This window comes from Colius striatus, chromosome 3 (genome assembly GCF_028858725.1).
Source record: "Colius striatus isolate bColStr4 chromosome 3, bColStr4.1.hap1, whole genome shotgun sequence".
Lineage (NCBI taxonomy): Eukaryota > Metazoa > Chordata > Aves > Coliiformes > Coliidae > Colius > Colius striatus.
The window spans coordinates 26697083-26714571 of NC_084761.1; the positions used below are offsets into that span (position 1 = coordinate 26697083).

The window sequence follows — 17489 nt, forward strand, 5'->3', positions numbered from 1 at the left end:
CGTGAGCTCACTTATTTGAGTCTATATGCAGCTGTAAGTAAAGTCCAGTAGGAAGTGCTAAGATTGGGGAGGGGTTTTTTGAGGTCCTTTTCGTGTTTTTAAGTCTCTACAGCAGCTGACCACAGGCTTGTAGCATGCTGGGAGGGAAGCTGCTTTTGTGTCTTTCAGATTTGCACATCAGCAGTACAACAGCTGATGCAGGTAGTGCTTCAAAACATCTGAGTTATGGTGATGTCAAAAATCTTTCTAACCAGATATTTTCCTAGGGTTTTGGGTTTTTTTTTTTTTTTTTTTTGTTTGTTTGGTTTTTTTTTGCTTTATACTCTAATTGCACCCATGCTGAGACACCTACCACTGCAGGCCAAATCTATACCAAAGTTTTATTTTTCTGAGCTCTGTGTTATTTTTATGTTAATAGCTTTGCTGCTCCAAATGTGATGTTTGAAACATTATGTGTACTTTATTTCTCTTGCTTGAATAAATAGCATCATGGCAATACTTAGTAAAGGACTTAGCATCAGGAAGACTATCAGTAAAGATGTTGAATTCCAAAGAAGAGATTTAACTTGGGGATTTTTAGACTTTCAGAGCTGTTTTACTGGATAATAGGCTGTATTTCTGATTTCAAGCAGGTGTGTTTTTTAATGAAGACTGAGTAAAAGCCCAGCAGCTTCACAGTAACTGAGGTACTAAGCTGTATTACAGACTTACAGGATTTAAGACAAATAGTCTCTTTTCTCAGTGTCTTGCTGTCAGTAGTTGCATCCCATTACTAAACACATCAGATGAGAGAATGCCATGCAAAGAATATGGTATACAGATGCTTGAAGGAGTAATGAGATGCATTCATTCAATTTATTTCAAATAGATAACAAAAGCTCAATAAGCAATGAAAAGCTCTCCAAACGTTTACGCAGATTATGTTAAAACAAAAGGTTGAAATTAAGCTTCTGGAACATTAGCAAAATTAATTACTAATTAGTTATAGATGCTGTATGTTCATGATTCAGACAATAGTAACTGAGTGTAGATTATACTGCTTCTCAGCTGAACTGTACCATCTTGTGGGTACCCAGGAAATTACAGTTTCAGTTCAAAATCAGTAAGTTTGTCAGTCTAAAATCGATGAAGGCATTGCAATTTTTTATGACTAAGTGATGTAATATCAACATAACACTATTAAAGCTTTTATATAACTTGCATTTTCCATTTGTGACTCTCCAAGCTGTTACAATATGTGTACATCCCACTTATTCTACTATTTTTCAAGTCAGAAATTTGCAAAATAACCACATCTGTGAAAGTTTTACAATGCAAATCTAGAGAATGATACAAAAATTCTGTTACTATTTAGGCTTTTAAAGCCTGTGAAAAGGAAATAAAACCAATAAAACTTACAAGAAAGAAGCAAACAAATAAAAAAGGTATTAGCAATCACTTTGAAATCACTTTCTTTTTCCTGACCAATAAAGGTATCCTGAAGTGCCAAGAGATCAATATAGTTTTTTTCTGTGAACTGCAGGACTTCTGCTTGTTTAGGGGTTCCTTGTGGAGTTTTTTCTTTCCTGTTCAGATGTGATGGGAATCTGATGGGAAGTCTTCTGTTCATTTGATGGAATTTGACTTTGTATGAGATAATGTTGAATTTAGCACCTGACTTAGAAGATTTTAAAAAAAATCTTCTACAAAATGTGGCAGCTGCTCACTTCAGCAGGGTTTCACAACAACCAGTCCACAGGCTATTATAAACACTCACTTCATTTAAAAACAAAAATGCCATAGCCATGATATACAGTTAAGAGCACTGCTGAGTACTGTAGCTTTTAAAGGAAAAAGAGAACAAACTGTTGCAGACAGGTGTTGCAAAAGAAAACTAAATTCAGACCAGCATGTTCCTAAGCCATAAAATATGGCTGGAGAAACTTTTTGTTTTCAAGCACAGCAGGTCTACTAAGTGCTAAATATCAAAATACCAATGACTGGGAAGGCAACAGAGAATTGAATTTGACTGAAAAAGAGTTGAAGCTGCTGTCCCTGTCTGGGATAATCCTCAGCAACACATAATGAACATCCTAGTCTAAATTCTTTAGTATCAGGGTAAGTAAAACTTGAATGTTATGAGGCCTAAATATGGCATATTGATAGCAGGGTTCCATGGTGTATTTTTTTCTTTTTTAAGTACAGTCAGCCTACAGGGACACTGGAGCCACGGCAAGCTCACTAGAAGCCTTGGTAGGAGACAAGTGCACAGCGACTGCAAGGTAAGGATGAAATTGCTGACTATTGCCAGCTCTTACGGGCCTTGTAACCCACAAAAAGTGTGTGTGTGTGTCGAAAATAATAATCCACTGTCTGCAGATCAGATTTACAATATCACATAAACTTCCAGAAAGATTTTCTGCATTGGGTTCATAGCTCTGATAGCGTCTATCAAAAGGTCCTAGATGCAGTCGATTATGATGCGAGTCCCAGGGAGACAATTCTTACTCTCGTTTCCAGGAATAGTAGAAATTGTGTATCCTTAAATTTACAGATTTTAAAATATCTCTCAACCAATATGTGGACGTCAGGAGATCCATGAATGACTCCTGAAAGTCCCAGTGAAAGGTAGTTCTGGAAAAGAAACACCCTTTACATGAGGTTTAAATTATTTTCGGTCAAATCACTGCAAAAAATTCTGACTTTATGCTCAATAATAATGAAAAGGTTGGATTCAATGCTTATTGATTTTAATTGACACTTTTCTGCCTCAATAATCACAAAATTGAATCCTGAGAAAAATATTGCAATAGTACTTCATTCTTGTAACCTCAAAAGAGAAAGCAATGCAGCAAAGGTGTTCTACTTTATCTGCCCCTAACTGAAATGCAAAGTGATGGTACAAGTTGGAACACAAAAGCAAGGAGTCATGGGCAAAACAGCTCAGTAAAAGAACCAAAAAGGATAAAATGTAACCATTAATCAAATAGATGCTGCACCTTCTTAAAAAATGTCTCTCATGAGACAGAAGAATAAGCCAAATACATTTTAAAATAAAAAGTGAAGAGAATCTTCTAGGAAATCACAAAATTGAACAAGAAGCTGGTAAGGAAAGGCATATATCTAACAAAAAAATATGATAAATAATAAAATAAACCTTTGCCATTGAGTTTTGAAGGTGAAAATTCACAATTTTATCATCAGACTTTGCATTTCTGATTACTGTGCTAGTCTAGAGTTTGCAATAATACTGCTGGGGACAAGTTGATTCCAAAATGTGCCTGTGATGAACCAGTCTGAAGCTTCATCTCTTAGGCTGCTCTGGGTATGTTCACAGCTCTCGAGCAATTGGGTTGTCATAGCACCTCCAATAAAGTCCTGGAAGAACATAGAAATATCACCTCTGAGGGGTTTTATAGGCCAATAAAACAAGCTGGCTTGAACTGGCATTGAGACATGGAATATAGGCTTAAACAAGTAAAGAATTATCACATGTTACTTTAAATGAGTGAAGACAAGACTGCTCACATGGTAAAAGCTCCTAGAAAAACTCTCACTAGACTGTTGAGGAGGAAAACTTTTTTTTTTCCCCTTCAAATAAAAAAAAAAAAGAAGAAATAAAGAGCAATGTTTACTATACAAGTCAAGAACCATAGTTCTCATCTTGGCAGCTGTAAAATGATATAGCTCTATAAAACACGTGAAACTCTATAGTGAGATACATAACTGGTAAGGTACCTTGTCCTGCCTGAAATCAATCCCTCCTTAAAACTGACAAATAAAAGTGAAGTTAATGCCCCCAAATAAAAGGAGCGTAGACCATTGACCTCAAACATGGACACCTGAAAATGCAACTTAAATCCTAACCCCAGTATCAAGTGCTAGTTCAAATGCCCATATCATATTTTGAGATCATAAAATTAGGCTTATGGAATTTCTACTTAACACTAAGACTATGAGGCAGCATGATTTGAAGACATTACGGATATATGTTGATACTACTATGCTTTAAACTATGACTGAGTTATAATTCTGATAGGAAAACAAATATTTTAATTAACTGCTTTTGATATTCTGAAAGGTCTCCTCCATTTTGGCAGCTGCTGTGGACCCAAGGTGTAATTTGTCTCTTTTCCTGCCATTTGATGGCTGAGTATAATAATGTCAGAAAAGAAGCTACTCTGGATTCTGTGCATTCAAAAAAATATATATATTAGAATAATTCTTGGCTTCCAGGACCCAGAATACTCATTTTAAAGAAATCCTTGAACATATCAACAGAATATTAAGTCAAATACTAATACTATACATTGACACCACCTGGAGAGGACAAACTGATTGGTCTATTGTACAGTCACAGCAGGCCCCTGTAGTGTGCAAGCACAGAATTAAAGCAATGAATGCTAAGCTGGTTGGTAACATATTTAAAAATAAGATTTACTGAACAAACAAATCTAACAAAAATTGAGTTTGACGTTGTTTTGTGATACATTAAATATTTTACAGTATTTCATTTAATCCCGTGGGAATCCTGATAAAATATCCCTTATGAGATGGCAGACTATCTTAGTGTATTGAACACAGATGGACTGATAGACTTTAATAAAAATTAATTTATGTTAATGACTTATTCTATTAGGGTTATTAGAATGTTAATGGTTCTGCCAGGAGCCATGTAGTCCTGGTCAAATACCATTCCAGATCTTTATCAGTAGTCTAGCAGGAAATCAAATTAATTCTAATAAAGACATCATCTGACAGCAGAATATATAATGCAGCAAAATGACAAGTTGGTTATTAGGGGCAACTTGGCATGTTTTTTGACTGATGTACAACACACTCTATCTTGAAAACACAAAAATTAGTGGTAATGTCCCCAGACAAAGTGCATTATTGGTTATCTTTATGTACTGGGAAGCTGAATTCAGATCAAAATGCATCTTAATACAGCATAAAGTTGTACAAATAGAAACAAGAAGTGTAGCTCACAGGGGGAAGGTAGCTGTTGGTATATCTCCAGGGCATGCTGAGATTTTAGAAAGAGCTGCCTCATTTCCTGACTACAAAGTTCCGCACAGTGCTGATGAGAAGTAAATGGATTTGATTGCTGCACATAGGAGTATGGGAACATCTTCCTGGAGCCATGTGGTGACATTTCCTTTATATATCATCCTGCTGAAACTAGAAACTACTTCCTGGGAAGACCTAGGCAGCCCTCTGAACAGCTTCCAGCTCCACCATGTGCCCTTATATAAATTACATTAGGCAGGCAAGAAGATAAAAGTGCTTTCTAAAAGGACTCTGACATCTCCTACCATAAATGAAGTTAGGGTCTGTAGATGATCATAGAATCGTTTAGGTTGGAAAAGACCTCTAATATGGTTGTTTAGCCACTGCACAGCAACTTCTCCTCCTCCAATATGTTATTCACAGAAGTATTACCTCAGTCACTAATTGGCTTGGCTTGGTCAGCTGCAAATTGACTGGTACTGGCCCTATCAGCTACAGGGGAAGCTTTTAGTAGCTTTTTAAAGAAGCCAGTCCTGTAGTCCCACTGCTACTAAAACTTGGTCACACAAACCCACTACATGAACATAAGCTGTAATGCTGTAAGTGTGAGCAGTCCTGTATTACTCAGGAGTGCAGTGCATCAAACCAGGCCTTGTAGTCTCATGACCAGCTCATGAAATCAAAACCAGAAAAAACTACCTGTCAGATTTGCTGAACTCATAACCAGTTCCTATTCTGGCTGATGAATAAATCCTCTGCCTGATATAATATCTGATTTTAAGCCCGGGACTTCTTAGGGCTGTGTGAGATAGTAAGTACATATCAAATTTTCATTTAGCTTACACAGGAAGAAAACATTCTTCCCTAGAACTGTTTTAATTTCATTCATCAGTTCTCTACTTGCTTCCCCACTTTCTGTGCCTTCCAGCATAACATGTCAGCAGCAGCAGCATTAGCCTCTTTAGGCAAAAATAGTGTTGGAAACACTCCAAATGTCACAGCTAAATGTGTTGATCTGTTGATGCTGGATGCTATGAGGTTGCTATTAAGACTTTGCAGTGGAGTGTGAGCTGGACAGTGTTGGGATGAGATTGCTTTTTCTCTATCTGAGAGTGAAAGCCTGATGAAGTGTTGGGTTGTGCTATCAAGAAAGCTGTAGGCAAGACGAAAAGTGCAAAATGACATTTTCTTCACTTTATTTCTATTCTTACATGTTATGAGTGGTGGAACACTTCCTCGCACAGCCTTAACTGTGTCTAAATTTATTTGGGTTGATTTAAAAAAAAATCAAAACTCTAGGCACATTTATGCTGATGTACAACCAGAGTAACTCCATTGACATGAGCAGAGCTACTCAGGACTTAGGCTAGTGCAATATGAAGTTGGCTTAGGATGACTCTCTGTCGTGGTTTACTCATAGACTCTAAGAATGGCAAAGAGGAAAGGGATCTACTTATAAAATTTCCATAGGGCGTCAGGGAAGAATCTGGGGGGTTTTCCTGAATTTGAAGACCTCTCTTATTTTTTCGTCTCTCTATTACCTTCATTTTAAGCAAAAAAAGCCCCAAAAACCCCTCAAAGTGCTCAGAATTTTAGCTTTTTGAAGCAACTTGAGTACCACTTCCACCAGAGATGGGCACGATTTCCACAAGCTTTAGTTCTTTAGCAGCTCTCCTCTGCAAACAAAATTACAGGTTTTAGTTTTAGTCTGAATAACAGGGATAAAATCTGCTTGGGGTGATTGACAATTTCTCTCTTGCTTCCCACCCCTGCTTCTCAAGGTGAGATGTGGAGTCCTCACTACAGCCAGCACTGCTCTCATTGGAGCTGCTCAGCAAGACCTGGGCTCAGGGTAGCTGCCAGACATGATCCTGTGGCTGGCAAATGAGTTTTCCTTATTGCCTTTTTATTTTCTTCTGGCCTGCCTTTTAACCACTGATATGCAGAAATAATGTAGTGTTTGTGACAGTCACAAATTTTCACATAAATCTTTCAGGAAGGAAAACTAGGGGCAGTGACAGAGAAGAGAAAGAATCCCAAGGGATTTATCATACTGTTCCATTAAGTCAGTTGAAACATGTCTTGCTGACAGTACCAGTGACAGCACAGGGAGGTTTGTGTCAGTTTATATCTGCTATAGCTGATCAGTTTCAATGGATTGGTTGTTTTTTTTCTTAACTACCTTTTTTTAAAAAAAAAAAAATTAAAAAATAAAGTAAAATCGTTGTTCTTAAATTGTCTTCTAACTCTGGATACATTTGAAATAGATGCTCACGTTAAAAATATGGTACAGTTGCAATGAGAATGTTATAAAAATCTTTCACCCCAAATTTGCTTTGGTAACTGAAAACTGTCTGGAAAACTTGATATCATTTTATTTAAACATTTTTATTAAAAAAATCACTTTCTGAATCCTGTGAAATGGAATTTTGATATACTGAAACACATCAGGAATTTAAAGGGTTTTTTTTTTCTTTTGGGGGTGGCTCATATCTAGAAGTACATCTAGGCTAGCTGTACATCTACGGGTACAGAAGGCTTAAGCAAATTCTCTTTCTCAAAAGCTTGTTGATATTTACAGTCACCATGTCAGATCAGCAATGTAATTCCAAACATTAAATTACAGGGTCTGTAAACTGACACAACACTTATCCTACATGTTGCAAAATTTTGAAATGTATCATTTTGTGTTAATGTAACGCAAGGGGTATGTATCCTAATTCTGGTATTTGATATTGACAAGCATTATTTGTGAATGTCTAAAATAGCATAAACATGGTGCTTTAAAACTTATTGTCTAGACAGTCTCCTGTTTTATAGGTATTCTCTTTTCCAGAATTTTATGCAATTTGCTCACCTCAGATGTACATCATTTAAAAGCCTGATGAGGAGTTTTTGTATACTTGAATGCGTAAGCTTTTGGAGTAGCATTTTTAATTCAGACATTTGAGTGAAGATCCCAGAGGAAAGTGCAAACTGTGGGCACAGAACAGCTTGAACATTGGAACAAGAGTATGTCTGTTCTACAGGTAAAATACTTGGTTAATAATTCATTCTGACCTATTCTTTAGTGAATGGACTGACCTCCTTCCAGGAGGTGCTGGAATGCCCACCGTGTTTCTCAGTGCTGTATTTTCAACTTGGAGATGAAATTTACCTGGCAGATGTGAAAAATCCCATGTAGTGAGAAAAACCTTTACCGATTAAGCCACGGTGATCCTTGAAGAGTTACTCTAGCTACAGCTGATGTTAACTCATGTTGGCAATCCCTCCTCTCTCACCCATATAATCTGTTTTCTTTGTGAATACAGTATTACTGTTGTTTTCTGCTGATTCTAAACATTTCATCTAAACTGCAGGCATTTTTTTAAACACAAATAAAGAAGCCACTAGATACACAGCACTGCCTTTCAAGGACATCCAGTGAATTGCTCACTGCCGGCAAGATTGATGTACGCCTGTAGATGGAGTTAAATATCAAAGAACTGGCTCAGAGCTTAACAGCGTTATGGGATTCAGGCAGGCAGACAGGATCCATGATCCCATCTTAGTTGTCACATCCATTTACTGTCTATCTCCTTACAAGAGGGGAGATGTTTCCACTAATAATAGTTTGTAGGTAAAATTGCCATCTCCTGCTGAACCAACTAGGGCATCTAGAAAGAGCAGAGTGCTTTCAGGCAGGAAAGTCCTTCTCTAGGTCAGCAGCAGACACTGAAAACTGCAAAACTAAACAGTGGCTGAGGACAGCTGTGTCCAAGGTGAAAGGTCCTCGGGATAAGAATGTTTGGCTTGGGATGGCTGTACAGGGAAGAGGAGTGTTGAGAACTAGGCTTCCCAGCCACATCAGCCCTCCGAGCTGGCTGCAGTGCCCAACGGGACTGACATGGGCATGAACCTCCATCACCTGAAGGAAATAGAGTAGCTGGAGTTAACAGCCTGAAGCATCCAACAATCCCAGCCAGGGACAGGAATCACCTTCTTCTTCCTTACTGATCAATTACAATTAAACCTCCTGCTAATATTTATTTGACCATATCCAGGGGAAGAGAGGGGAACAACTGCATTTGAGAACTTGCCTCACACTTTTTTGAACTTCACATTAGTCACATCTTCTCCCCACTTCTTTTCACCTAACTTTTCTCTTTTCTTATTTTTCCATGTTGGAAAATTCGCTGCCAGGTTCCTCAACGACCTCACAAGGATGGGCTGCTGAACTATGTATTTGCCGATTTATTACATGGCTACCCTGATCTACCTTGTCCAGGTTAACTGCTGCCTACAGGTTGGTCAAGCACCGTGTTTACATTTACACTTAAAGTTAACAAATTCAGAATTAGACTTTTGCTTCTGCTGGCACCCCTGAATTTGGGAATGTCCCTCACTTGTCAGTGCTCATCAGTAGACAGGCCGAGGGCCTTCTGGGTCATTTACAGCCTAAAGAAAGGTGGGGGCTGTGGGCCGCGCAGAGACCTCCTGCAGTTTCCGTGTGATGCTCCTGCACCCAGGTGACGTTTCACCTTCCCGCCCCCGCCGCCCTTCGCGCCCGGGCAGCGAGGAGCCCCCAGCCATGGTTGCCGGGCCGCGCGGTGGCAGCGGCAGGGCAGCAGAGGGCGCTGCCGGCCCGCGCACGGAGCGCGACGCGGCTAGCGGCGGGGGACGGCGCTCGGTACCGGCACCGCGCTGCAGCTCCCGCTGCATCCCTTCCGAAGTTTCTCTGTGCACGGCGGAGCGTTGTCCCACGGTAACACGGCCCGGCAGTCGCGTAGCCCTTAAGGTCCTTCAAAAGTCACGTCCCTTGGTGTGCGGGACAGGCGAGCCGCCGCTCCGGCCCAGCCCCGACCCCGCGGTGGTCGAGTCGGTAGGAGGGGTGTCCCCATCGTCCCGACTCCTTTCCCACTTCACGCAAAAGCGAACGTCTTTGGGCGGGGGGCTACACTACCCTCCCGGGGCGGTGGGACGAGCAGCCCCCCCACCCCGGTCCCCAGCCTGTCCCTCGGTGCCCGGCTCCCCCAGGTGCGCGGAGCGGTGGGGCCCCCGGCGGGAGGGGCGGGGCAGGGGGCGGGACGGCGGGGGGCGGAACGGCCAATGGGAGGCCGGGGGGGGGGCCGGCCCCGGGCGTCAAGAAGGAAGGGATCCATGAGCGCCGGGCAAAGTTGGGGTCGGGCGGCGGCGAGCGCTGTGGCCGTGGATTACAAACCTGCTGGTTGCCCCGCGTCGCCGAGGAGCGTCCAGGAATGGTGGCGGGACGGCGGCCGCTGAGGAGTAGTGGAGAGCGGGGGGTCTCGGCGGTAGAGGCGGCGGCTGCCTGAGCGGCGATGCGGCGCGGAGCCTCCGGCCGCCCCCCAGCCCCGGAGCGGCGGCGGGAGGAGCAGAGGCAGCGGTGGCGGCAGCCTGAGGAGAGCGGCCCGTGAGCGCGGCGCGCCGGACGGTCTGCACTCGTCCGTGGCGGGACAGGGCGAGCGGAGCCTCCGTGGGTGAGAAGAGAGGGAAGACCAGCAGGAGCGTCCCGGGCGGCTGCGGGGTGGGGAGGGAGGCAGACCCCTAAGGGGCCCCGCTGAACGCAGCGGCGCCGGGGTCCAGCCTCAGGGCGCTGCCCCCCGGGGCGCCATGGGCCGTCCCCCGTCCGCCGTCCGCAGGGCCCCGCTGTCGCTGCTGCTGCTCCTGCCGCTGCTGCCGCCGCCGCCGCTGGGCGCCGCCGCAGAGCCCCGGCAGGTCTTCCAGGTGCTGGAGGAGCAGCCGCCCGGCACCTGGGTGGGCACCATCGCCACCCGCCCCGGCTTCACCTACCGCCTGAGCGAGCATCACGCCCTGTTCTCCATCAACGCCACCTCGGGTGCTCTACACACTCGCGCCACCATCGACCGCGAGAGCCTGGCCAGCGATGTGGTGGACCTGGTGGTGCTCTCCAGCCAGCCCACCTACCCCAGCGAGGTGCGGGTCCTGGTGCTCGACCTCAATGACAATGCGCCTGTCTTCCCGGACCCCTCCATCGTGGTGACTTTCAAGGAAGACACGGGCAGCGGGCGCCAGCTTATCCTGGACACGGCCACCGATGCTGACAGCGGCACTAATGGTGTTGACCACAGCTCCTATCGCATTGTGGCGGGCAATGAGGAGGGCCGTTTCCGGCTCAACATCACCCTCAACCCCAGTGGTGAAGGAGCTTTCTTGCACCTGGTTTCCCGAGGTGGGCTGGACCGGGAGGCCACCCCCGCCTACCAGCTCTTGGTGCAAGTGGAGGACAAGGGTGAGCCTCGTCGACGAGGGTACCTTCAGGTCAACGTCACCGTCCAGGACATCAATGACAACCCACCAATCTTCAGCCAGACTGTTTACCAGGCACGGGTGCCTGAGGATGCACCTGTTGGGGCCAGTGTTCTCCAGGTGGCTGCGGCTGATGCTGATGAAGGCACCAATGCTGACATCCGCTACCGCCTGGAAGGAGGTGATGGGGGTGGTGGTGGAGTGGAGGGGGCTGGCAGCCTCCCATTTGAGGTAGACCCTGAGAGTGGTGTGATCCGCATCCGTGAGCACTTGGACTATGAGATGCGACAGCAGTACTCGCTGACGGTGCAGGCCATGGACCGAGGGGTGCCGGCACTGAGTGGCCGGGCTGAGGCCCTCATCAGGCTGCTCGATGTCAATGACAATGAGCCTCGGGTGAAGTTTCGCTATTTCCCAGCCACCTCTCGCTTTGCCTCTGTGGATGAGAATGCAGCACCTGGCACGGTGGTCGCCCTGCTGACGGTGAGTGATGCTGACTCCCCTGCGGCCAATGGGAACATTTCTGTGTCAATCCTTGCAGGAAACGAACAGAGGCACTTTGAAGTGCACAGCAGTAAGGTACCCAACCTCAGCCTTATAAAGGTAGCAGCTGCGTTGGACCGGGAGCGAATACCAGCCTATAACCTTACTGTGGCGGTGGCAGATAACTACGGCGCCCTGCCACCACCCCCAGGCTCCCCTACTTCTGCACTGTCCCCTGATGGGGTGATGGCAGCTCCTGTCAGCCGCTCGTCAGTAGCTAGCCTGGTGATCTTTGTGAATGACATTAACGACCACCCTCCTGTTTTTGGGCAGTTGGTTTACAGGGTGAACATCAGTGAGGAGGTGCCCCTGGGCAGCTACGTGCGAGGCCTGAGTGCCACGGACCGTGACTCGGGCCTCAATGCCAACCTCAAATACAGCATTGTCTCAGGCAATGAGCTTGGCTGGTTTCGCATCAGCGAGCACAGCGGGCTGGTCACTACAGCTGGCCCTGAGGGTAGCACCGGTGAGCATGCTGCAGGCACATCCATTTCCAGTGGGCTGGACAGGGAGACTGCTTCTCAAGTGGTGCTTAACATCAGTGCCCGTGACCAGGGTGTGCAGCCCAAGTTCTCCTATGCCCAGCTGGTGGTGACCATTCTGGATGTCAATGACAACAAACCTTGCTTCAGTCAACCTGAAGGCTACCAAGTGTCCCTAGCTGAAAACTCCCCATCAGGAACTGAGCTGCTTGTCCTGAGTGCTACAGATGGGGACCTGGGGGACAATGGGACCATCCGCTTCTCCCTGCAGGAAGCTGAGCCAGCACTGGCAGGGGTTAGTCCCTCCGCGGTGAGTCCTCGAAGGATCTTTCGCTTGGATCCTGTGTCGGGCAAACTCAGCACCATCTCTCAGCTGGACCGGGAGGAGCAGTCTCACTTCTCCCTGCAGGTCCTGGCCACTGATTTAGGCTCACCTCCCCTTTCTTCAGTAGCCCGGGTTAATGTGAGTCTCCTGGATGTGAATGACAATAGCCCCGTGTTTTACCCTGTTCAGTATTTTGCCCATATCCAAGAGAATGAGCCAGCTGGAACCTATGTCACCACAGTGTCTGCCACAGACCCTGATCTAGGACCCAATGGGACAGTCAAGTACAGCATCTCAGCTGGAGACTCTTCCAGGTTTCAGGTACATGGCCAGACAGGTGTCATCACAACCAAAATAGCCCTGGACAGGGAGGAAAAAACTGCTTACCAGTTGCAGATCATAGCCACTGATGGTGGCTATCTTCAGTCCCAGAACCAAGCCATTGTCACCATCACTGTCTTGGACACTCAGGACAATCCACCTGTTTTCAGCCAGAGCATGTACAGTTTTGTTGTCTTTGAAAATGTGGCCTTAGGTTACAATGTAGGTACTGTGTTTGCTTCCACTATGGACCTCAACACCAACATCAGTTACCTTATTACAATGGGTGACCAAAGGGGCGTGTTCGCCATCAACAGAGCAACAGGGCAGATTACTACAGCCAGTATTATTGACAGGGAGGAGCAAGCATTTTACCAGCTAAAGGTGGTTGCTAGTGGTGGGGCGATAACAGGAGATGCTATGGTCAATATAACTGTCAAAGATTTAAATGATAATTCCCCACACTTTATTCACGCCGTGGAAAGTGTAAATGTGGTTGAAAACTGGAAAGCTGGGCATACCATATTCCAGGCTAAAGCTCTTGATCCTGATGAAGGTGTTAATGGTGTGGTTCTTTACAGCCTGAAGCAAAACCCAAAGGGCTTGTTTTCAATCAATGAACAAACAGGTGCCATAAGCTTAACAGGGCCACTTGACATTAATGCTGGGTCTTACCAGGTTGAAATCCTGGCCTCAGATATGGGGGTGCCACAGCTGTCCTCTAACTTTATTTTGACTGTCTCTGTCCACGATGTAAATGATAATCCACCTGTGTTTGACCAGCTTTCCTATGAAATTACTATTTTGGAGTCAGAGCCTGTGAATTCCAGGTTCTTTAAGGTGCAGGCTTCTGACAAAGACTCGGGAGTGAATGGTGAAATAGCTTATTCTATAATTGAAGGAAATACTGGGGATGCCTTTGGCATATTCCCTGATGGTCAACTGTATATAAAGAGTGAACTGGACCGTGAACTCCAAGAAAGATATATTTTACTGGTAATTGCATCTGATAGAGCAGTAGAACCACTCAATGCTACTGTAAATGTTACTGTAATTCTAGAGGATGTAAATGACAATAGACCCCTCTTCAACAGTACAAACTATGTGTTTTATTTTGAAGAGGAGCAGAGAGGTGGGTCATATGTAGGTAAAATAAAAGCTGTAGATAAAGACTTTGGGGCAAATGGTGAAGTCAGGTATTCATTTGAGCATTTGCAGCCGGATTTTGAGTTGAACACAGTAACTGGGGAAATAAGAAGCACTCATCAGTTTGACAGAGAAGCTCTTATGAGGCAAAGGGGAGCTGCAGTATTTAGTCTTACGGTAATAGCAACAGATCAGGGGTTGCCAAAGCCTCTAAAGGACCAGGCAACAGTACAAATTTACGTGAAAGACATCAATGATAATGCCCCCAAATTTCTGAAAGATCTCTACCAAGCTACTATATCAGAATTGGCAGCAAATATGACACAGGTTCTGAGAGTTTCTGCCTCAGATGTTGATGAAGGAGTTAATGGCTTGATTCACTACTCTGTAATCAAGGGAAATGAAGAAAAACAGTTTGCAATAGATAGCAGCACAGGCCAAGTGACTTTAGTAGGCAAACTAGATCATGAAGCTACTGCATCATATTCTCTTGTTATCCAAGCAGTAGACTCCGGAGTGGTTTCCCTAAGTTCAACTTGTGTGTTGAGCATTGATGTATTGGATGAAAACGACAACAGCCCTTCCTTTCCTAAATCAACCTTGTTAGTAGATGTCTTGGAAAATATGAGAGTTGGTGAACTTGTGTCATCTGTCACTGCCACTGATTCCGATTCAGGTGACAATGCTGACCTCCACTATAGCATTACAGGAACAAACAATCATGGGACCTTTAGCATCAGTCCCAACACTGGTAGTATTTTTCTTGCAAAGAAACTGGACTTTGAGACACAGTCTCTGTATAAGCTAAATATAACAGCAAAAGACCAAGGAAGGCCACCACGGTCATCTACAATGTCAGTAGTAATACACGTCAGGGATTTTAATGACAACCCTCCTAATTTTCCTCCGGGGGACATCTTTAAGTCTATTGTTGAGAACATTCCTGTTGGTAGCTCTGTCATTTCTGTGACTGCTCATGATCCAGATGCGGATATTAACGGGCAGCTAACATATGCCATCATTCAACAGATGCCAAGGGGTAATCATTTCCGTATAGATGAAGTAAGAGGGACAATATTTACCAATGCTGAAATAGATCGCGAGTTTGCTAATCTCTTTGAGTTAACAGTCAAAGCCACTGATCAGGCTGTTCCCGTGGAGTCCAGACGGTTTGCTTTGAAGAACGTGACTGTGTTGGTGACGGATCAAAATGACAACGTTCCCGTGTTCATATCGCAAAATGCTCTGGCAGCTGACCCTTCAGTTGTGATTGGATCGATCCTAATGACAATTATTGCTGCAGATCCTGACGAGGGTGCCAATGGAGAAGTGGAATATGAAATAGTCAATGGAGATACTGAAACCTTCATTGTGGATCGCTATAGTGGCGATTTAAGGGTAGCATCAGCCTTGGTGCCTTCTCAGCTCATGTACAACCTCATAGTTTCTGCCACAGATCTTGGCCCTGAAAGGAGAAAATCTACCACTGAGATGACTATCATTTTGCAAGGGGTTGACGGGCCTGTTTTCACTCAGCCAAAATACATAACCATCTTAAAAGAAGGTGAGCCTATTGGGACCAATGTGATATCTATCGAAGCGGCCAGTCCGCGGGGCTCTGAAGCTCAGGTGGAATATTACATCGTGTCCGTCCGATGTGAAGATAAGAGTCTTGGGCGTCTCTTCACCATCGGTCGCCATACTGGTGTCATCCAGACTGCTGCCATCTTGGACAGGGAGCAAGGAGCACGTCTCTACTTGGTGGATGTCTATGCCATTGAAAAGTCATCTGTTTTGCCCCGCACACAACGAGCTGAGGTAAAGCTTTTATTCAGTAATTATTTACCTGTTTGCTTTCTAAATGACTCATTTTGCCTGTTTTTTTCTTAGCTGTTTTACAAATGGTAATGCACAGCAGCTAAGACTGCTGATTTGTTAGTTAAAGGTGAAAATGAGTATACCTCAAACTGTTTTTCCTCCAAGTCGTCTCTAAAAATTTGAGAGGGCCTCAGGTGTAGTGCTTAAATTTGGCTACTGTAGGCACAATGTCAGTCAAATTTTAAGTACTAAATATTTTAGATACTAAAAGCTTTAATCATGGGTGTTTTGGAATTTTGTGTACCTTCTCATGTCAGCAATCATTAATTAAGTCTTTCTATTTCTGTGTGAATTATAACTGACCATCTTTCACTATAGTCAATAATGTCTATGTGTGTTTGAGAATGGGCTACTAGAGCATTACTCTCTGAACAACTCATCTAGTGTCTTAAGTCTTGGATGTGCTTGGTCATCCCTGCCTGGTTAAGTCCCTCAGATAGGTCTCCTTGTGCACATCCAGTTTAGGTTACTTCTTTACTCTGAGTATGAAAGTGGCCTTGTTTCTGTTCTTGAATGTGATCAATGGTAAAAGTGTAACATTTTAGCTGGCAACTTTCCTTATCACAAAGCCATTTGCTTTGACTGAAAGGTCTGTTCTCTGCATGACTAGCTTGAGGAGCAAAAGGGAGAAAACAGGTTTGACACCTCATCTGCAAAATACAAATCTTTGCTCTGCCTGGTAGCTGAATCACAGAGCTGATCCCTTACACCAGTCTTGCTGTCTTCTGTGAGTATACTGAGAAGCCTGGTGTGAAAGGGAGCCTTATGTTTGTTTTCAGTTGTACTGTCTTCTGGAGCTGCCTTCTGCACTTCACTGTGAGCCAATGTGTAGTTCCGTGAAGCTGGGGCTGGCACCGCTGAGTGGGTCATCCAGCAGAGGATGCTGGTAGTGTGCAGTGGTTCCACCTTTTCCCTCCCCAGCTGAACACATCACTTCAATATTGCACAGTCCTCTGCATCCTGGGGGTTACTCCCAGCTATTCTTCCTCTTGGGAATTGTGTCTTAAGTTTTGAGCCACCAAGGATACTGTGGTAGTTTGTTGTTTTGTTTTGTTCTATTTTAGCAGATGTGGTATTTCTAATTCTTCCATGGCAGCTGTAGCTTTTTCTCTTCACAGACACTTTTTCTTTTTTTTTTTTTGTTGATTTTACAGTAGTTTTAAGTATGACCTGTATAGTTATGGAACCTCACTTTCCTGTATGTGCTATGACTGATGATCAAATCACAGGCAGGGAGTCTGAGCACTGATCAAACTCAAGGATTTCTTAGCACATATGAGAGAGCTTGTCTTACTGTGTGTGTTACGTGCTGTTGATTATCATGTTTTGATGAGCAGTAGAATATTGCAAAATGACCTGGTTTAGTAGTGTCCCTAGTTTAAATAATTTATTCTATTTTAATGAGAAATTTCCTGTTGTATCTGTCTTTGTATGTCTTCTAGTAATTAGTAAAGATCAAACTTTTATCTTTTTTATTTTTGTATTATTACATCTTTTTTTATCTTGACAGTTATTGTGAGGGCTTAAGCTTCTGCCAG

The 17489-nt window shown here is 44.2% G+C and overlaps 1 protein-coding gene across 1 annotated transcript in view; it reads left to right on the forward strand.

Annotated features, from left to right (window-relative positions):
- Positions 1-10599: 10599 nt before the first annotated feature.
- The window catches only part of FAT4 (FAT atypical cadherin 4), a 145188-nt gene continuing 138298 nt past the window's right edge, over positions 10600-17489 (forward strand). The window contains exon 1 of the mRNA XM_010197115.2: positions 10600-15891. Coding sequence (XP_010195417.2) covers positions 10600-15891 — 5292 coding nt within the window. The remainder of the gene's footprint in view (positions 15892-17489) is intronic.